The sequence below is a fragment of the Drosophila tropicalis genome, unplaced genomic scaffold (assembly GCF_018151085.1).
Source record: "Drosophila tropicalis isolate 14030-0801.00 unplaced genomic scaffold, ASM1815108v1 contig_158, whole genome shotgun sequence".
NCBI classification, from domain to species: Eukaryota; Metazoa; Arthropoda; class Insecta; order Diptera; family Drosophilidae; genus Drosophila; species Drosophila tropicalis.
In genome coordinates this window covers 1,774,999-1,797,725 of record NW_027172602.1, presented here as the reverse complement: position 1 = coordinate 1,797,725, position 22,727 = coordinate 1,774,999, and the positions used below count along the sequence as shown (strand labels likewise).

The 22,727-nt window shown below is 39.4% G+C and overlaps 3 protein-coding genes across 3 annotated transcripts; 2 read left to right on the top strand and 1 right to left on the bottom strand.

The window, feature by feature from the left end:
• The first annotated feature begins 31 nt into the window (after positions 1-31).
• Positions 32-11,054, top strand: Nup153 (Nucleoporin 153kD). Its single transcript, XM_068303023.1, is given in 10 exon segments — positions 32-284; positions 738-1,218; positions 1,333-1,400; positions 1,402-1,897; positions 1,964-2,199; positions 2,262-6,510; positions 6,596-6,820; positions 7,544-7,774; positions 8,423-8,494; positions 9,350-11,054. Coding segments are annotated over 9 exon segments (6,483 nt in total). The 5' UTR covers positions 32-284; positions 738-1,023; the 3' UTR covers positions 10,061-11,054.
• Positions 11,055-11,499: 445 nt separating this feature from the next.
• On the top strand, positions 11,500-16,100 carry mbt (serine/threonine-protein kinase PAK mbt). Its single transcript, XM_068302681.1, has 3 exons — positions 11,500-13,109; positions 13,188-13,459; positions 14,048-16,100. Exons 1-3 carry the CDS (start codon positions 11,951-11,953, stop codon positions 14,522-14,524), a joined length of 1,908 nt encoding a protein of 635 aa, XP_068158782.1. The 5' UTR covers positions 11,500-11,950; the 3' UTR covers positions 14,525-16,100.
• Positions 16,101-16,345: 245 nt separating this feature from the next.
• Positions 16,346-22,020, bottom strand: LOC137586852 (nucleolar and coiled-body phosphoprotein 1). Its single transcript, XM_068303032.1, has 3 exons — positions 21,886-22,020; positions 17,044-17,576; positions 16,346-16,957 (listed from the first exon to the last, which is right to left on the bottom strand). The coding sequence occupies exons 1-3, from the start codon at positions 21,900-21,902 to the stop codon at positions 16,812-16,814; spliced, it is 696 nt and encodes a 231-aa protein (XP_068159133.1). The 5' UTR covers positions 21,903-22,020; the 3' UTR covers positions 16,346-16,811.
• Between the last annotated feature and the right edge of the window lie 707 nt (positions 22,021-22,727).

Here is a 22,727-nt window from a genome sequence, read left to right as displayed (position 1 = left end):
GTTCACTCTGCTACACACGCTACATTTTGGCCACTCGTTCACTCTGCTACACACGCGTTTTCACAAAATCGAGATTTTCTTTTATTTTATTTTAGTAAAGTGTTTCTAAAAAGTTCTGCAATTGCTACACAAGTCATAATGTTAGCAAAAACAATAAGCTCTTTAACATAAAATGCAGGAAAATCGAGGTCTCTAACTATAAAGCGGTCTTTTTTTGTTTTATAAATATATATACAGTACATATGCACATATATATATATACATATATATCTTACAATAGAAGTGTGAGTTCAATTAGATTTCTTTGGCGTTGGCGTTAACCCCCCAGATACGGAGAGCCCAAAATAAATCATTCGTCAGCATTTGGAAGCTAACTAAATCAACAAAACTAAGCTAAAAACAAAAAAGAGGTAGATTTCTTGCAACAAATGCCAAGGTAGTGTGTGCTTGTTTGTGTGTGTCTGTGCATGTACGCGTGTATGTGTGTGTGCGTGCGTGCGAAAGCGAGACTGTTAACGCCGCCAGAGATATGTTAAAATTAAAACTGACACTGTGGGAGACAACGCCAAGCTAAAAAAAAAAAAAAAAAAAAGAATGCAAAAAGAGAAGAAAAATAAAAAGTGAATCTTGAACAAAACGAAACTAAAATAATATAAAGTAGGCTTTTGTTTTCTTGTTAAAGCATGGCTAATCGAAAAATAATAACTAATCTAACAATTGATTTCAAATATTTCCAGTAAAATGTATTTTTGCTTGATGTAACACATTGTTAATCGTGTGGCGCCAAAAAGCGGAAACGTGCCAGCAACAAAATAAAAAGAAGCAAAAGAATTCCCCACTAAAGACGCCGTCGCGTGTGGAGGAATTTTTCGCTCACATACGCAAACGCAAAAAAAAAAACAATTTATCGGAAAATATTTGCAACAGTTTTCCAGCGGCAAAAGTTCAGCCTTTGTGTGTGTGTGCGTTTTTTTTTTTTGTTTCGTTTTGATTTATTTTGCCGGCTGATGAAATATTTGAATAATGTCCACATTTGAGGATGGCCAACAACAAGAAAACACAACTGCAACAACACAAACCACAAATAATATGCACAACAACAATAACAATAACAGACGTCAACTGACGCCCCTGAAGGAAGAGGCTGGGGATACTGGCGAAGGAGGAGAGGATCAGCATCAACAGCAGCAACGGGAAGATGCAACCAGCGGTGGCAGTGTAAGTACAGTTTACAAAAACTGAAAGCTTTCAAATTAAAAAAATAACAAAAAAAAAATATATACATACATATATCAAAAACCAACAAAATAACTTTCTTAATTTTACATACAGTCTATAATGGGAAAAATGAAGAAACTATCGAGCATATTACCCGATTCTCTTAGCAAGTGGTGGTCCCCCCGGTAGAGTAAACTTATCATCAACAACATCGGGCGAAGAACATCAATATAATGGAGGCCAGACCACAGCAACGAAACGGAAACGTGGACGCCGTCGCATACAACTGGAAGCCGAAGAAGATGATTCACCCGTTGGTGGTGGTTTTGATGTTGATGATGGAGCCAATGCTCAGGGCTTGGATTACGAAGAAGTTGCTTTAGCTGATAACATTGCCGAACATGATCTGGCCGCCGAGGATGAGCAGACGCGTCGCAATGAATATAATAACATTTATCTCTATCGAAAACAGAAATCGACGTCGAGCACAGACGCCAGGAAAAATGCTCATGTTAATGAAGAACATGTGGATGATGATGATGATGACGATGAGGATGATGACGATGACGGGGACGATGACGACGTGCCGCCGCAGGGTGGTGGTGATGTTGAGGGTCCTGAGTATGAAGCAGGAACACAACAATTTGGACACCTAACCAAACGTCGACGATTGGTGGAGGTACAACCAAAAACCTAATTTATTTATTTTGCTTAAATTCTCAATTTATATTTTTGTAATTTCCAGTCGGAAAAGGTGGTTACATTACGCGGTCTACGAAACTTGGCAGCATTAGCCTCCTCTACGCCCGATCATCATCAGCAGCAACAGGGTATTGCAAATCGTTATGCACAACATCGTCTGACCCATTTGAATCTCTATGGCGGGAGTCAAAGGCAACGTGAACCGGCGTATAATTTCTGTACTGGCACTGGCACTGGAACTGAGGCAGCCGTGGCTACTAGCGGAGATTTGCCCTTCAGGTGAGATATCTGCCCTTCCTAATCTTTATTTTTGGTTTTCTTTTTCATTATCATTTTTGCAGTACACGGCGCTCATTAAATATCAATTATACAATGGAACGCGGTCAGCAGCCGCCGCCGTTGCCCACCTATAAAAGGCAATCGCTATTGTCTGCAACACAGCAGGACAAGGCTGCCACACCTTGGCGCACATCAACAACTATTGATGAGACACCTTCTGCAGCAGGGGCACCCACAGATCGGGATAATAATAATTCTGAATTCTGCTCCAAGGCAAACAATAATAATAACAGCATTCTCGGAGTAAAGAGATCCATAGTAGAGAACCATGGAGAAATTGGAAGTGAAAGCGGTGATAGAGAAACAGGAACTGGCGGCCGCACATCACCATCATTGCAACAGCAACAACATTATGGAAGCAATAGCAATTTAGACTTTTATGGCAATTTACATAGTGCCAAATCAATTTTTAATCGCTCCACCACAAGGGGTGGTAATGGTCGTGGCGTCGTCGGTGGTAGCGGTGGTGGTGTTGGTGGTTATCATCATCATAATTCCACGTTATCCCTAAATTCATTGAGCCGTCGTCGCAGGTTCAATGCATCTATATATGGTTCGACATCGGCTTTAAGTGATAGCCGTTTATTGAGTAGTAGCGCCTCAGCTAATCTGACAAGTGGCGGCTCCATCTCTAGTTCACCATTCTATCAGGGGCGCACCACGTTTGGTGGCAATTCGGCAAACAATCGGAACTTTAGTCAAGGCAATTTAAGTTCAGCATCGTCATCACTGATAGCCATTAACTCGGGTGGAAGTTCACCAGCGCATCCAACATCGGCGGCTATTGGTGGTAACTATGGTGTCAAGAAGATTGGAATTACTCACAAGTTACCAACCACGGACTCGAACCAACAGAAGCCAAACTCCTCATCTGATGCTGGGCTATCGAATACGGCCAGAAGAATTCTCCAACTGCTCGAGAGCTATTCAACGCCCCTAACTGATGCTAGGCGCATGGGCAGCACTATCAAGGAGCATCAGGCATCACGTCAAATGCGTGGACAACAATTCACTCCTTATGCCCGACCAGCGCCGCCTATTAGTAGCACCAATATTAGTAATTCAACAACACCAGCAGCCGCATTTCAGGAGATGCTTGAGACTGTGGAGCGTCGTCGTCTGCACCGTGTGACCCAAAGTTCACGTAAATTGGTGCAAAGTCCGTCAAAGCAGCAACATCAATTAAAAAAGCCCTTACCTAGTCGGCAGCTGCAGGATTCTGCCGCCCTACCAACGGTTGTTCCTGCTGTTCCTGCTACTTCTATTCCTAATGCTGCATCTACTATAGCTCCCATTACAACTGCAGCTGCAGTCGCAGTTCCTACTCATCCTATAGAAAAATATCAGCAGCAACAACAACCACAACCTTATAATCATACAAACAAAATGCGTTCTCGTCTATCGCACCAGGTTCGGAAAGATTTGCATTCGAATGATGAAGCGGCTCCAGCTCCCTTGGATTTGCCTCAATTAAGTTTCCCTCAAATGGCAAGTGCACCCAAATTTGATTTGATTATAAAGCCCACGTCATCTTCAGTGGCGTCAGTTGTTTCTACACCATTGTCAAGCAACTTGTCGCCTAGTGTCGTCGCTAGCAAACCACCACGTCGCATCTTCACTTTTGTCCCGCCCGAGCCATTGCCACCGGCGGCGATAGTGGATGGAGCCGCTGTTCCCAATGCCAAGTTGCGCTCTTCCCGTAAATTTACATTTGTGCCACCAATGGGACTGGAGGAGGATTTTGCCGCCACGAGCACCAGCACCAGCATCCAACAACAGGAGGCAAAAAAGACACCAGCTGTTAATGGTGCTAGTAGTACAGAAGGATTTGGTATGCAATTCAAGAAATCCTCAAAAGAGTGGGAGTGCGAAGCTTGTATGATAAGAAATCCAGAGAATCGTACACGATGTGCTGCTTGTGAGACACCCAAACCAAGTGCGGGTGCAGCACCAGTTGCTGCTGTTCCATCTACGGTTATTCCAACGGCATCGGCATGGCCTGTTGTTGCCACCAGCGAAGGTTTTGGTCAACGTTTCAAAAAATCATCTACAGCCTGGGAATGCGATGCTTGCATGTTGACTAATAAAGAGGATGCCATTAAATGCATAGCCTGCGAGACGCCACGTAAAAGTGCAAACAAAGCTGCTACAACATCGAACCCTGCACTGCCGGCGCCGCCGTTGCCAGTTTCGGAAAGTTTTGGTGACGCTTTCAAGCCCAAGACCAATACCTGGGAGTGTCCCACATGCATGATTATGAATCAATCAACAGCTAGCGAGTGCGTTGCCTGCCAAACACTTAATCCCAAAAGCACTTCAGCCAGCGCCAAGGTTCCCGCTGTCGCGACTTCCTCCAGCATAAGTTCATTTAAATTTGGTTTTGGTGCTGGCCCTGCCGCCGCTCCCAAGCAGGATTCAAAATTCCAGCAATTGGTTGCTGATCAGAAATCTAGCAAATGGAATTGTGATGCCTGCATGGCACAAAATGACATAAGTCGTGCAAAATGCATTTGTTGTGACAATTTGAAGCCTGGAGGATCAGCAACATCAACCGCATCCGCAGGAGCAACTCTTGTGCCTAAATTTAGTTTTGGTTTCGGCTCAATTAAAGAAAAGACGATGACGAAGACGGCCAGTTCAGTTCTACCCACCAACATACCAGTCTCCAGCACTCCCCTACAGCCAACGCCACCATCAGCGGTATTTAGCTTTGGAACTTTGGATAATAACAAGCAGCAGCAGCAGACGACGACAATGACAACGACGATGATATCAACAACGACAACAACGACTTTCGGAGTTTCACCCGTTAAACAATTCCAATTTGGCATACAGAAAACGGAGGTAGCCGCAGAACCACCACCACCAACAGTAGAACAAAAGAAAGTGGACCAACCAGCGGTGGTAGTGGAAAAAGTTGTTAGCTTTAGCGATAACCCTCCACAGCAGCAGAAGTTGGCAACAGCAGCAACAGACACTATAGACACAGTCACAAAAACAGCAGGATTTGTGTTCAAATCACCAACTGGTGGCAGCACAACATCGAGCTCCACGTCAATCTCGTCTGTATTTACCTTTGGCAGCAGCACATCAATTGTGTCTACGTCATCCTCCTCGTCATCGTCAACGGTATCAAGCACCACATCTAGCACAAGTGAACCGATGTTTCAATTTGCACCCTCTGCCGCAGGAGCACCAACTGGTGCGATCAGCAGCAGTGTTAGTAGCAGTACACAGTCGGCAGGAGGATTTAGCCTTTTTGGCGGTGTGACAACAGCAACATCGGTGGCGGCAACTGTAACGCCAACATCAACTCCAGCGGCGGGTGGTGGTGTTTTCAGTTTTGGCAATCAGGCCAAATCAATAGCCACAACATTGACATCGGCTGCATCAACAGCATCCTCGACGCCTAAAACGAAAGCCTTCTTTTTTGGCCAACAGCAGCAACCAGCTAACACAACTGCAGATGCAGCACCAACAGCACCATTAAATACAAATTCTATATTTGGAGCCACCACTATCAGCACAGCACTGAGTGGTTTCAGCGGTTTCGGTAGAGGTGATAACAAGGCGAAAATAACAGACAGCAGCAACACCACTGGCACCACTAGCACGACCCAATCAAGTGTTAAAAGCAACATATCTGGTTTTACATTTGGGAGCAGCGGTGGTGGAGGTGGTGCATTTTCCTGGCCCATTAGTAATGGTGGCACCAATACCAATACTTCATCCTCATCCTTCTCAACGACCACAACGCCAGCGATGGCTGCGGCAATTGTGTCCTCATCCACCACCACGAGCAGCACTAGCAACAACAACAGCTCACCTCATGTGTTTGGTAGTAGTTCTGTTTTTGGCAGTACAACAATGCCAAGTCCGGCTGGAAATCTTTTCGGTTTAGCTGGAGCAGGAGCACCATCATCATCAACGCCAGCTTTATCCATTTTAGGTGGTAACAGCACCGCTAACAACAGCGCCATCTCATCCGTTTTTGGTGCTGTAAATAATCCATTTGGATCAAGCCAGTCAACGACAACGACGCCCGCTACCACAGTTGCTCCAGCGGTGGCACCGGCCGCCACCGCAAACATTTTTGGAAGTGTAACAACTTCAGCAGCACCACCAGCGGCGTCATCAACACCAGCATTTGGTGCAGCAAGTGGAGGAGGAGGATTTGCAGCAGCCGTAGCTACCACAACCGCCAAACCAGCATTTAATTTTGGAAGCGCTGCATCAACAGTGGGAACAACGGTAAGCAAACATATATATACATATATATATATATATATATATATATATAATTCTTTACGTTTTTTCTTAAATTTGTATTACTTAGCTCACACCGGGAGCATTCAATTTTGGAGCATCTGCCAATGTGGCACCATCGGCTGCAGGTGGAGGTGCTGCAGTCAGCACGATAAAGCCGGCCTTTAATTTTACCGGATCGGCCACAGTGGCTGCACCACAAACTGGTACATTCAATTTCACAGGCAACTCCACGGTTGGACTATTACCTGGAGCAGCTCCACCAGCTAGTGGAAATGCAGTCCATCAAACTGATGTAAGTCACAAATTACCATTACAAGCGACAAACAATTCGACTATATACATAAACATGCATTTACACATATACATATGGGGAATATGGGAAAAATTGAATCCTTAATTTTCTATTTTGATAATTTATACTACAAATCAAATCAATTATGATTGTTATTACTATATAATTATAATAGAAACTCTATCTATCTTTTTGATATCTGTAAAACTAACATAAAAAAAAACCAAGTGTGATACTTATGTATATGTTTTAGTTTTACAATGAATTGTAAATCCTTGTTGTTTTTTTTTTTTAACACAATTGCTGGTTTTTAGTAGTTCTTTACAATGTTGTTGCATGAATTATGTGGAGACCGCAGCACACACCTACACACACACACACACACACACTTAATTCAATTAATTTAAATTTTTAATTTATCTCTTTCTCTTTGTCTTTCTCTCTCTTTTTCTCTCTCCCTTAATATACTCCCTCTCATTACTACTCACTATTGTTTTTGGATCAAAAAATCTTGATGTTATTGCCTTGTTAATTGATTGATTGATTGATTAATTGAACCAACTGTATTATGATGTATATGTGAAACCCTTGTATACTATATTATGTGCCTTCTATTGTAAAATGAATCGAACAAAAACAAAACAATCCCCACCCCAACCCCCTCAACCAACTGCAACAAACCAACCAAAAAATGCAAAAAAAAAAAAAAAAAAAAAAAAAAAGTTATTCGGAGCACATCAGCAGCAGCAGCAGCAACCGCAACTGCAGAGAGTTTTTCAGTTTGGTAGTGTTGCTTCTACACCTTTTACGTTAGCCGGTGGTAATGGTATTGGTAATGGTAATGCTCCCGGTGCCGTCGTTTCAGCCGCTGCTCCCGCGCCGCTGCCTTCAATATCCTCCACCAACAATGTCCCAGCAATGTTTACTTTTAATGCAACACCGACGCAAATGCAGGTAAAATCAAACAACACAAATCATGACCAATTCCAGAGAGAACTGTACATACAATAGAAACGAAATTTCTTATTATTTTCTATTTAAATGTAGTCACTACAACTTGTTTTATTACAATTTAAAGTAGACATTGAAATCGAATGCTTTTTTTAACTTAGTCTAGTGTAGTCTCATTCAAACACTATCTCTCCCTCTCTTTTTTTATCTATCTTAATCCGTTTTGCACTTGTCACATTTGCTCTGCACTCGCACAATATCTATGCATGATACTCACCTCACTCGCGCACACAATGCTTGTCAAAACATAACGGCTGCATGAAAATTTAATACTTAAAATTTTGAAAAACACTGATAGAAAATAGATACATACCTACATACATATGTACATCATAATAATTACACAACAAAGACATTACATACATACATCCAACGCACACAAATCCACACGCAGGCATTATCAGCTGTCGCACACCAATCATTCATTCATTCAATTATTCGGCCCATAAACATACTTTGTAAATAATTTCTTCATCCACAAAATCATCTCTCCAAAGATATACTTTTGAGCTTTTCCCTTGCCTTTTCGTTTTTTTTTTTGTGTGATCGAAAAACAATATTTTTTCCGCTACATTTGTGTTTTTTTTACAGTCTGCGACACCGTTTCAATTTAGTGCCAGCGCCCCCCTCAGCCTCCGCCTCTGCCGCGACAAATATATTTGCGTAAGTATGAAATCGAAAGTATCAGCGAATGCATATTACGACCACCCCCACGAGAGTGTAAGCATATAACGGTATTTTGGTTGCAGAATTGGTACTAATTAGATAAAAGACCACATAAAAAAGTTGTCGGTTTTATTAAAATATTCGAAAAGACAGCCACATACACACACACATACAAAAGACACACACACATACACAAGCATTATATATTAACCCGTTATTTTAATTATTGTTTTTAATGCATTTTGTTGCTTTATTGTTGGTTGATTGATTGTTTATTGAATTTAAATAATCTTTTTTTCTGCAAAAATGAAACAAATCGTTAACAGATTGAAAATAATTCAAATTAAATTTACATTTTGATCTTCAACCAATAAAACATTTCCTTATACAGGAAGTCAAGCAGCACTTCCAAGCATTTTTCAACACTGGGTTATCCTGGAAAGCAGACAAAAAAAAAAAAACAATATTCATTCATTTGGGTTTTTTGTGTTTATTATGTTTTGTGTGTTTTTATATTTTTTATTGTTTCCTTGTTTTGTTTATGTTTGTGTGCATTAGAATCGACTTGGATATACAAAATTAAAAGAGGCCAGCAACTCGACCGTTTTGCCAAAATTTAGACGATCCGGTCTTTAATAAAACCTATTGAACGTTTCGAAAAGTCTGTCCTTAAAATCAGTTCTATAACCATTTGATATACAATGTGTCATAGCTCGTATTGCAATGCCATTTATGCTGAATCGCATCCTTTACAGGAGCCTTCGTTCGTAATCGATGCATCGTTTCATTTGTTAAAATATGTATATTTTCTTTTTTCATATTCAATTTTTTTTTTTTTAATTGCGTTTACAGCTTCAATTCAACAGCGGGAGGCAATTCCAGTCCAAATTCTACACAGATGGGCAGGCGGAAGATACGCACATCGATGCGTCGTCTGCCGCCCCGGTAGAAAAGACGGAGCAAACGGCTGCTGCTGTAAATGATATGAGCCGACGACAACAAAGCCAAATTGAACGAGAGGATGATGATTGTAAGCAACAATTGGAGTCGCTACATTTAAGACTTCCCCAGGTGGCCAGTATGATGGCGAAGAAGAATAACGGACGAGGGACTAATATATATTTGAGGCGGCTTCCTCGACGTTTCAGTGACAGAAAGCAGCAATTACAACAGGAATTGCATCAATTGCGACAGCAGAGACGTCAAAAGCTTAACAAATATCGCTTTGTGCGAGCAGCAGCAGCAGCAGGAGCTGCTGGAGTACCAGCAGAAGCACCAGCGAGACAGTCGGGAATCACCTCAATAGCTAGCGAACGAAAGAGATTTGTCGGTTTGGGTCAATTAATTAGTCGTCGGCCAACACGGAACATTAGCAAATATAACAAGGATAACAACAACGAAGATAACAACAACAGTAGGAGCAGCAGCAGCAACAACAACACCATAACCTCGTCTCAGCAACAACAAAGCAACAGCAAATCATCAACAACAAATCACCACGTCCTGCGAAGTCGCTATAAATTAGTGCGAAACAAAGGATCATCGACTGAACAACAACAATAAATAACAACCGCAGCAAACAGCAAGAAGAACCACAACCACAACCGGCGAACTGAAATATCATCAACATAAATATATGTATAATATATATATATCAATGCCAATATCCTATATGTATATCCCATATAAACATATGCATATACATATTTCATCGATGACTAAAGTCACATAAGAAAATCAGATCAGCAATTGATATATATATATATATATATATTTATATGTACAAGTCCTAATTTTTGAGATGGATTCGTTGTTGTGTGTATATATATATATATACTTAGATATATAATATATATATATATATATATATATATTTAAATACATGTGTGTGTGGCTGTGTGTGATAAAAAGATTTAAAAAAAAAAACATGCACGCACACACAGAAAGGAAAAATAATCTATTGTAAATTTCACAATTTCAAATACATATATTTTATAAAATTTTATTATTATTATTTTGTGGTCCAATCTTTGTCAACGCCCCCGCCCCGCCTGCACCCTGCCCTTTCTTTATACATACAAATAGAATATATTTAAAAATCATTGTAAACGATAATTATGTAATAATTATGTTGTGAAAAACTGTGTAAAAAGAGACAATGGTCGAAAATTGAGATAAATCGAAAAATAATGATGAGAAAAATGTGAAGGAGGAGAACCCATGAACCGATAGGAATAGCGCAAAAGAGAAGAAAGAAATACTATAATATATATACTATATACTAATACATAATAATACTTATGATAATGAAATGCCACATTTGTTTTAGGTTAAGAAATAGATATGGAAAGGAGAGGTGAGGAGTGTTAGGGGGCTTAGGAAAAAGATGGCTAGATTCGTACATGATAAAGAATGGTTAACGTGGGGAGGAGAGCATAATTGCATTAAGTCTTAGAATTTTTGTTATTCTTTATAATTAATTTTTCCCAACTTTTTTTTTGTTTTTGATCATAAAAAGTAATAAATGCAAAATAAAAATAAAAAACAGATTCAACTATTTAGCTGCATTAAAAAAACCAAGTAACAGTAACACTAATAGATATAGATCATCAAAAGCGGGGGTTCTACAAAACGACAGTTAAAAAGGTAGAAAGCAGCTACAGATAAAATTTTTGCAAAATTGCTATGGGAAGGGAGCGAGATATTGAATGGAAATTAAACGTATTGTAAATAAGTAAATATATATGGTATACCTAAAGCAAACAGAAAAGAGAAAAAAAATAAACAATATGAAAATTAATCAATGGTATCAATTATTATGGCAATCATCTATGAAAAAAGTGAGTTTCTACAATTTAAAATATTTGAACTTAAAGCCGCCAGTTTTTTCAATGCCGATAAAGTTCGATATTTCATCATTATCAATTGTGAGAATCTATCGAACTATCGGATAATCGCTTTTTGTTACACATCGCTCGGCGAGACATATCCCATCACTAATTCTGTTGTGCTTGTTGTCCCGTTTCTATTCTCGTTCTCATTTTGTTTCTGTTATTTTTTTTTTTTGTTTTTCGTTGGTAATTTGAGTAAAGAACATTTTGCTGACCAAAGGAGATTTCGCTTGAACGTCAAACCTATTTTGACCCAAGCGGCTGCAGCAGCTCCACCCAAGCTTGGGGCTGCTTTGGCGTTAGCATCTTGAAAATTATTTGTCGTCGTTGCCGTTGCTCGTGTATATGTGTCTGTGCTTGTGTATGTGCGTGTGCCTGTGAGAGAGTCAGAGAGAGAGATAGAGAGTGACTGAGCGGGAGACTTTCCGTCGGGTAAAAGGGCGGGCGAAAAGAAAAGTCAACAAACCTGGAACTGGAACTGGGAAATTGCCACAGCCAGAGCCATAGCCATAGCAGCAGCAGTATTAGCGACCAGGAAAGAAAATTGCATATTACTGTGAAAATGTTTTCAAAGAAGAAGAAGAAACCGTTAATCTCAATGCCCAGCAATTTTGAGCATCGCGTGCACACGGGATTCGACAAGCGCGAGAACAAATATGTGGGTCTGCCCCTGCAATGGGCCTCCATAGTGGGCAACAATCAGATTTTAAAGTCAACGAATCGTCCACTGCCGCTGGTGGATCCATCGGAAATAACGCCAACAGAGATCTTGGATCTAAAAACGATTGTGCGTCCACATCACAATAACAACAAGGCAGATACCACATCCCTAAATAGCACCAACAATGTGAACAACATGATGATGATGTCGGCCACGGGAACGGCAGTTGGAGGTGTTGGCCCAGGAATTGCGCCCATGGCAACACAACAATCAACAATGCCAACGGGTCCGGGCATCGTTCTGCCAAAAACATCCCATGTGGCGCGTTCAAATTCGCTGCGAAGTTCCAGTCCACCGCGTGTTCGACGAGTGGCCAATGTGCCGCCAGCTGTTCCAGAGGAGGAGCCAATTGGCCAACAAGGTTTTAAGAGTCAGACAATGCCACATACACATAGTCTAATCTATCCCAATGGCGGAGCGGCCGGTCCTGGACCACTGGCTGTCCGTACGGATCAAACATATCGTCAAATGCCTGGTGGTGGTGGGGGAGTAGGTGGAGGAGCGGCAGGAGGTGGTGCACCCCTGAATCATCATCCTCAGCAAACATCGCCGGTGGGCTCTGTGGCTAGTGGCACACGCTCTTCGACTCATTCACATCACAATAATAATGGTAATCAAATAAGTTATCCGCTTCATCCTGCATCCGCATCCGTAACCGGATCACAGCCAGTTGCAAAACCCTTGGGCGATCAAAATCAAAATCCCCTGCTCCATCAACTCCAGCAGCAGCAGCATCAACCGCATCCCCATGCCAAGACAGCCTCCCGTGCCTCTAGCTCTAGTGGCGGAGCCATTTCGCAGCAACAACAACAACAGCAGCAGCAACAACCACAGAATCAATCCCAGCCCAAGCAGGAGCAACGGCTGACCCATGAACAGTTTCGCGCCGCTCTGCAAATGGTCGTCTCTGCCGGTGATCCACGCGAGAATCTAGATCATTTTCAGAAAATTGGCGAGGGTTCAACCGGCACTGTTTGCATAGCCACTGACAAATCCACAGGTAAGATAAAATTAATGCTTATACGAATATAGAGATTGCCTTATTGATGATCCTTCTGTATCTGTCTCTCAAATCTAGGACGACAGGTGGCGGTGAAGAAAATGGACTTGCGCAAGCAACAGCGTCGCGAACTCCTTTTCAATGAGGTGGTCATTATGCGTGACTACCATCATCCAAATATTGTGGAGACCTATTCAAGTTTTCTGGTCAACGATGAGCTGTGGGTTGTCATGGAGTATCTGGAGGGTGGAGCTCTAACCGACATTGTTACCCATTCGCGCATGGATGAGGAGCAAATTGCGACCGTTTGCAAACAATGCCTCAAGGCTTTGGCCTATTTGCACTCACAGGTGCGTAACCAGGTGGCCATTTGGCCATCGTTTGTGGCGCTTTCTTCTTAGCGGGTTGGGTTGGGTTGAGTTCGTTTAGAGGGGGAGAGATTGTCGCTTTGGCGACAACTTTTTAGTTTCAAATTTCTACGAAGACAACGCCCCAGCCAAGGCACAGTGGGTCATAATGTGCTTCACATACCTACCGTACCTCTTTATTTTTTTTTTTGCCAAAAGTTAAGGTTGTTTAGAGATGTGTAGTAAAAAGTCCAAGCGTCCTTAATTATTAATTAGTATTCATAATACATCAATTGGCGCACTATTACAACGCTTTCAGTCCACTGTACCCACTGTCACATGTAATGCGATAAGTAGGTAAAAGCAGAGGCAAATGAAATAGAAAAGAATGAACCAAGAAATAAAGAGGCCGGCGGCAGCGGGTGATAAAAGAAGGTCGATGGGAGAGAAGTTGAGTGGAAGGAGGGTACGGAGAGGCCGTAAGTGTAGGGTACTCTGGGTGAAACTTGACCATTTCGATTTTTATGTTTAGTTTATATGTTTAATTATTTACTCTAAAAGACTCATTTATTGATTTATTATTTTGTTTAGGGCGTCATTCATCGTGATATTAAATCGGATTCCATACTCCTGGCCGCCGATGGACGTGTCAAGTTATCTGATTTTGGTTTCTGTGCCCAAGTCTCACAGGAATTACCGAAACGTAAATCTTTAGTGGGCACACCATATTGGATGTCACCGGAGGTCATATCCCGTCTGCCCTATGGCCCCGAAGTGGATATCTGGTCATTGGGCATTATGGTTATCGAAATGGTCGATGGCGAGCCGCCCTTCTTCAATGAGCCACCATTGCAGGCCATGCGACGCATACGTGACATGCAGCCGCCAAATTTAAAGAATGCCCACAAGGTGTCGCCTCGTCTACAATCATTCCTTGATCGTATGTTGGTCAGAGATCCGGCGCAAAGAGCTACAGCAGCCGAATTGTTGGTCCATCCGTTCCTAAGGCAAGCGGGACCACCATCGTTGCTGGTCCCATTGATGCGTAATACGCGACAGCATTCATAAGAATCTAATCTAAAGTGAGAGGATTAGCAACACAGCTTTTTGTTATCTACCATGCCATAGACCAACAAACCAACCAACCAGCAGCGTGCGTACATGGCTTTCTTTTATTATTTCTTTTTCTATCTCTACTTACAAATTGAACTTGAACGAAATTTCCATAAGCAAGCAAGAGAGAAAGATACATATATACTTTATAATGTATCAAATATTAGGGACGCAACTCGAAATCTTTTTGCCTGGTACATCAAAATCTTTTGACGATATCCTCGTAAGATGGTAACTACACACAGTGTGTAAACGAAATGAACTTTTAGTATTATGTGTGTTTGTTTTTATATACATATTTTTTTATTTAATATACATACCTACAATAGAATGCCAATTATTCACCAGACATACAAAATTATATAAATTTTGAGAACCAACCAATTAATAAGCATTTAAAAAAAAAAAAAATGTTTATTGACTCTAAATGTTTGATTTTAACATTTCTTTTAGGTGAGTTAAAGAAAGTTATTTGTTTTTTATTTTGGCAGGCAGATCTCTTTAAAATCTCCAAATTATTGGTATTCTATTGTAATTGAACATTTTTGGCAACTGTACTTAATATCTTTAACTATCTATTTAGTGTCCTACAACTGAAGCAAATTCAGTCGATGAGAAATTTTTGGTGTAAATAATATTAGAAACAAAACCGAAACAGAAACTAAAAATAAGTTACGGTTGCGCTCTCTGATTATTATTATTATTATTATTATTATAAATATTATTAGTATTTACTAAGAAATGGAAGAGAACTTGTACTTGTAACGCAATGTGCCTTTCACATGTATTTACACACACACACACACACACACAGACATACATACACAACACCACAACAAAAATGATTTGAGTCAATTAATATTTATGTAATATTATTTGACCAATAATCTCTCTCAATTTTGCCTAGCCATTTGAAGTGTATTAAAAAAAATTAAGGCAATTATTTATTTAAACGGATGTCGATCTGTGCTTGTGTGTGTGTGTGTGTGTGTGTGATAGAAACAAAATCTGTTCAATCAAAGATATAACAAATGCATTTTGCTCTCATTTTAAAACTCTTGTCAATAATGAATGCATGCATTTTAGAATATATTGTATTCAAATATATATATATATACATTTTTTTTTTTTTTTGAATTTCTTCGAATATAATGTATAAGCGATTCAGCTTACGGATACATATGTATTATATATGAAACATATTTTTACACAACACAACGAATGTGCTTAAAAAGATAAAGAAATAGCGAAAGATACATAAATTGATGGGGAGAGAGAGAGAGAGAGAGAGAGAAAAAAAGTGTACTTCTTGTTGGACAAGGACAACATATGCTCCAAGCTCATAAGGCCAGAAATATATATATGTAAGTAAATGCATATATATTTTTTATTGTAATCCATATATTGTACTATACATATAGGAAAAGAGAATGATAACATTTTAATTCATATTCCAAATTGTCATCCTCCGAGTTTTTACGAAACAATTAATGAAATTTCATACACATTCCCCCCCAATATTACGAGGAAAGTTTTTTTTTTATAGAAATTTTAGTATATTAGTTTTTGTTCTGGATTTTTCAAAACAATGTAATTATATTAATGAATAAATTTAACAGAATATCAAAAATGGAAAACTTACAAAAAAAAAAAAAAAAAAAAAAACTGTTTTTATGCTTTTAATGAGATAAAATGTTAAAATACTTTTTCAATTTATTCCCCCCTTTGATAACCCGATTTTGTGTTTTTAAAATCAATGAACTCTGGTTACATATATATATTTTATATAGTTAATCTTTTCAGTTTATTGTGTTTTTGATTGATTGATGGATGGGGGACGGGGAGAGTCTTGGTGAAGTGTGAATACATACATACATATATACTTATGTAAATAGAGACATATATCGGTGAAATATATATTCGAACGTGAATATATAAATACATATATGAATTATAGGGTGAACGATGTGTGGACAAAAAAGGTGTGTGTGTGTGCGTGAGGTGGTAAGTGGAATAATGGGTCGTGTGTGTGTTTGTTTGTGTTGGTTGTTTTATACAAAATAAAATTACATATAAAGTATTTATCAATTGTGAACTAAAAACTAATGGGCAGATCGGGCTGCCATATAGCTAGCCATGTATATGCTATGTGTGTGTGTGTGTGTGTGTGTGCGTTTGTGTGTTTGTGTGGAAAAGGGTGAAGTGGAGGTGGGGGATGTGAAGTGAAAGGAATTTATAGGAATTAGTTGCGCTTTCTCAAGGCTAAACGTCCAATGGGACGTTTGGGTTTTGTGTCCTCCTTCGGTTCTGAGTCTTCGTCTTGAGCGGCATCATCAGTCGCTGGCTCGGGACTCGCCTTCACCGGCTTGGCTAATTTGCGACGGCTCACTAAACCAAAAAGAAGAAAGGTAACGTACATAGGGTCAACCACATGTCACATTCGCAATTGTGCGTCCTTCAGAACATTCACTTACATGCCGAATTGCCCTTGTAGCCTTTGGATGATGTTGATGCTGGCACTGGAGCGGCAGCAGCCACCGGTTCCTGCTCCTGTTCCTGTTCCCCCGATGAGTTGTCACTCTTTTTGCCGGTCGATGTCTGTTTGCCAGCGGTTGGTTTCTCGGCGCGATGTTTCTTGGCATTCTGCTGGCGACGCTTTAGCGAATTGAGGAAATCATCATTGGAGCGGAAGGGACGAATGACGGGACCAACTTTTTTGGGTGCCTCTGTTGTGGTGGTTGTGGTTGAGCTCAATGCACCCGTACCCTCATCATCTTCGCCATCGCCTCCTTGATGATCACCGGCGGCTGCCTCATCGCCATAATCCTCCTCCTCGCCGTTATCATTATGAACGGGTGCTGGGGTTGTGGTTGTTGTGGCTTTGGCTGCTTTGCCCACCGGACGGCGTAGGGCAGCAATACGTTTAGCTGGCGACACGGGGCCACCATCCTCCTGCTGGGCCGATACTAGGCCATAGCACAAGGCGCAGATGATAAAGAGCAGGCAGCTAAAACAGAAAAGATTCGATTAGATAAGTCACATGATGCCAATGATGGTGTCCCCCATATTATATGAAATCCCATGCTATTTTTTTTTCTTTCTAATTCTCGTGACTGGCATTTCAGGCTATGAAATGAAGCATAGTCAAGCTTATGTATATATAGATTCGTTTTTAGTCGTCTGGTTCGACGGGTTAAGTTATTTTGAATACCAGAAGAACCTGATGCTGTAAATATTAATAATAATTAAGTAAATATATATTGTATATATATATATATATATATATATATATATATTTCACTCTGCTACTTAATTAATCTGTAAGATTTGTTTTTGGTTTCAAATTATGAATCTGCTTAATTGATCAGTTTTCGTTTTCAACCGACAGACATACAGACATACATATGTAGAGATGTGGAGATGTCGAGGTGTGGAAGTGGAGGTGGAGGTGCAAGTGGAGATTGGAGATGGAGACGAAGATGTGCTAACGATTATAAATGTGTAAAGGTCAGGCAAACGGGTTGGTTCACTTTCGATTTTCGAATGAAAAATGTATGCCGAATCGTAGCCGATGCCAATACCGATGCCGATGCCAAAGACGAATAAAAAAAATGTTAAAGTGGGTTTTATGCAAAACAAAAGACTTGAAGCGACGAACTTGTTTTGAAATTCTTTCCTAGCATCGGGGGTGGGTGGCTTGAGGTGTGGTGTGGAGTGCAGTGTGTGGTGTGGCATGGTGGACTGTGGTCAAAAAGGAAACAGGTGCTTACAAATATCTATGTGTAAGTAAAACCAGTTAACCATTCGCCTATGTATAGATAGAATCAAATGCAATTGGCAGTTGGGCAAACGAAAATAAAGAAATTCCTTCCCTCAAGGCTTCTGCTGTTGGCCGACAACAACAAGTTATGCAACAGGTGAAAGGCAACTCAGATATATTGGTGTGATTGCTGTGGGTGTGGGTGTGAGTGTGAATGTGGGTGAGGGTGTGTGCGTGCCTTGAATTATTTTGTCTTCTTTACTTCCTAATCGAAACAAAAATCACATACTATGGCATTTAGTGTATCATCTCTCACATTTAGCTGGTTTATCCCAGAAACTTGTATATGTGTGTGTGTGTATGTGTTAAAAACTATCTTTGATAGTCTCTCTCTCGTCAGCTAGTAATTTATATAACCCTAGACATTAGTTTGCAAATTTATTATATACTTTGTGTTGGCGTCTTGTCTCTTGTCTGGCCTCTCCTGCTCTTACGGCACTCGAGAATTTTGAATGGGAATGGGGGAATGGGAATGACAGTTACCATTTTTGTATTAACATAGTCAATATGCAGCATCATCATTCCCATCCCTCATAGCTCCTTTAGCTCCATTCCCATTCCATCATCGTCATCATCATCATTTTCATGAATGTTTTTCTTCCTATCTTATACTTATTTACATATGTACATATGTATGTATGTATGTATATGTATGCTTACGTTTTGTGTTCGTCTAAATGGTTCAAGGCAATGACGTCACTGCAACTACTTTTGTCTATGCAAATTAAATGGTTTTTTTAATTATTAACAAAAAATTTCAGTCTTCATTTGAATAATTTTTAATAATGTTTAGTTGAAACTAGTTTTCATTTTCATAGTGTGAACAAGAAGTCTTTGAAGGCTGAAAGCATAATATTCGTTTTTTTTTCTCTTTCGGCAAATGAGTATTCGAGAACACTTAAATTATTTCCATGGAAGTCATCTTGAAATAAAATTATTATTAAATTGATATTTATTTATAGAGAAATCAGTCAGTCATTTAAGAGGAAGTCATTCAAGAAGAAGATCAAATGCAACGAGCAGGAAGTTTTTGACGTCAATGATGACCTCAAAAACTAATTCATCGAGACACTTCCTTTAACCTTTTTTTGAACTTATTCTGATCGCCTTTTATTTACTGGTGATTTGATGTCTTTCTCATGAAGGACTAGTTCGCCTGACAAGCTCATCCAGTCCTTTTATGTCAAATTACATTATTCCTTTCGTAATTTAGAATATTATTTTTGAAAGGAGGAAAACTCAGAACTCCACGAAAATCCTTTCTCGATTCATCCATGGGTTATCTTCCTTTTTGATATCTTGTATCGAAAACTTGTGGATCATCTATATCCAAAAGTAATTTAGGAAGGCTTGAGAGTTTAGAGAATTAGAGTTAAAGATACAGAAGACACTGACCTGACGGATTTAGTGTTAAATACACTCTTGGTGTGTGTGTGTGTGTGTTAAGTGTGTTGCTGTTGCACGCCCTTTTGTAGCCTCACCTAGTCACTGCACGTTCTCTAATTGCCCTGGCGCCCTCATTACATGGGGGCAACGCCATCGCCATCCTGCATGCCCCTTCCCCCTCTCTCTCTCTCGCTCTATCTCTTTCCCTCTACCACTCCATCACCTTTGCACCATTCGAATTCGAATTAGTTGTAATAGTTTGCTTTGTTGTTGTCGTTGTTGTTGCTGTTTGTATGGCGGGAATGCCAACTAAAATATATGTATGTACATATAGCGAAGTGGTTTTAAGGTAAGTGGGTTCAATAACGGTGCATTTGAAGTACGTGTTTTGGCTATCGAATTGTTGTTGTTGTTGCTGCTGCTGCAATTGTGAGGTGCCAAAAGCAAGTTCGTTGCTTGAGTCTTTTGATTTGTTTTCAGCTTGTATGTAGAGCAACATGAATAGACAGAAAAACAACTCATACACTAGTATTTATACATATGTATACATACATATATACTTATACATATGTTAACGTACATACATATAATGTATGTAGTATATATATCTATGTATGTGTGTATATACATATAGATATCTTCATAAGTCGATGGAGCCCTTGAATTATTGCGTTGAAATTGAATTAATCCAGAGTTGAAAATAAACCTTTTTTTGAATGTGCATATGTTTTTTTTTTGTGTTTTTTGGGGGTGGGGAATATTTTTTTTGCAAAAATTGCATAATGAAATGAAATGGAACGAAACGCATGCAAGGCAGCAGGCCGAAACTGAAACTAAAAACCGAAACTAAATTGAAATCCTGATCTTGTTGCTTGCTGGTGATTAATTCCCCGCAATATGCAGTCCACATATAGGTACATATGTACAAATATGTAAGTGTGTGTGTATGTGTGTGTGTGTGTCTGTCAGTTCGCATTAAAAAAATGTAACCGTTAATTTATCAGACAAGCAAACAGGCAAGCGCCAAGCCAACAATCAACATGTGGTAATTAATCCAATATACTTAATTTGCAGCTGCCGCCGCCATCCGCTAGTCTAACTTACTAACTAACTAACTAACTAACTAACCACCAGCAACAGCAACACGAATATCAAAGCAGTAATCGACCAACTAATACCAACAACTCAAATCTCGCAGCAGCTGATGACGACCTTGAAACATTTCTTTCAATCAACTAAAATCGCTAAACTGCAACTAATTGAATTTAAAAAGGAGGTTCAACATACTGAAACTAAAACTGAGACTGAGATTCATCATCGTCATCGTCATCATCAGTTGCTGTTGCTGAAGTGGATTTAACTTTTGCCATTTCTTCAAGTTGCCGGCAAATGCCACAGACAAGACTTCCCATCAAACAACTAACTTTGACATTTTCGCTTTGGTAATTTTAATGCATGTTGTTGTTGTTGTTGTTGCCGTCGTGTTAAAGTTCAAATGAATGAACTAACAAGCAAGTCTACAAACAGCAACAACAAAATCAACCAAGTCAAAGTGGCCAACACCGGGATAAGCAACTCTAACTTTGACATATAAAAAAAAAAAAAAAAAAAATTTTTTAAAAAAAACTCCTAAATGGCCATCAAATTTGAATCAAATTTAAGCCATCTATAATCGAACATTTATGAAGTGTTCTCTAAAAAAAAAAAAACGATTATGGGCATTATGATTTAAAAATTCGAAAATTCTAGCTATTAAAAAAAGAAACTTAGAATTTGGGGGATTCTTGGAATTTGAAAATTCTTTGGTATCTCTTTCCATATGTCTAAGCGAAACTATTTTATAGTTAATTGAAAGATAAATATACATATAATTTCGATTCCTATTCACAGATTTAAATCGAAACTTATCCAGACTTTCTGTAATCTCTCCCAAGATCTTTGATCTCCTCCTACTCCTTCTGAAACCTTCCATGGTCGCCCAAGCTAGAAATTCTTTAAACCAGGGCACAAAATTTAACAACAACAACAAAAAAAAAACTATATATTATTTAGATTTAGGTGAAATATTAGAAATATATTAAGGATATTAACTTAAAATAAGACCACTCACATGTTAAAGTACTTCATTTTATGTGTGTTTGTATTTGTATATGTGTTTTTTAGTTGATGGTATTGAGTTTTTTATTTTTTATATATTTTGTTCGTTTTTGGAAAACTTGAAAATATATATATATATATATTTTTGAAATTTTTGTAAATTTTTGTTTAAATGGCTCTTTAATTAATTATTTTTTTTTGTTTTTGTATGGCTAAATATTCTTTGCGCGCTCGTTTTTTAAAAGTAACAACAGAAAAAAAAACAAATTTAATGCCAAGCGACACAAGACACAACAGAAGACACGGAGGAGACGCAGGAGAAGATTGGGGCCACCGATCACGATCGACTTCTAGAGGCAGACTGAACGTTACTTATGCCGTGTGTACGGAGTTAACCTACGGCAGAGCAATATACATATATATATTTATATATATATATATATGTACATATATATATCTATTTTTTTTTTTTCTTCTTTTTGTTTCTTTGTGGCAAACAGCAACAAAGCTGACAGCGACGCCAGCAGCGGAACAGGTTCAGTTCAAACTGAGCCGCGATGGTGACGCCCGACGACCGACACCGACGCCCGCCCTAGGCTGGCTGGCTGGCTGGCTGGCTAGCTGATGGAAGCTGGGGCTGAATATGCAAAAGAGTCTGGGCAGGAGCACTTCTGGTTTTTTTTTTTTTTTTCTTTTTGGATTTCTGGTGGTGGTGCTACGATTTCACAGCCAATTTGTCAGGTTGCCAGGTTGTGGGCTCTTGCTTGCGTTTTCGGATTATGACAGGTTTTATTTTTATTCGAACAACAAGTTAACCAAAGCTAAATTTGAAACTGAAATAAACTTAAGACCTAA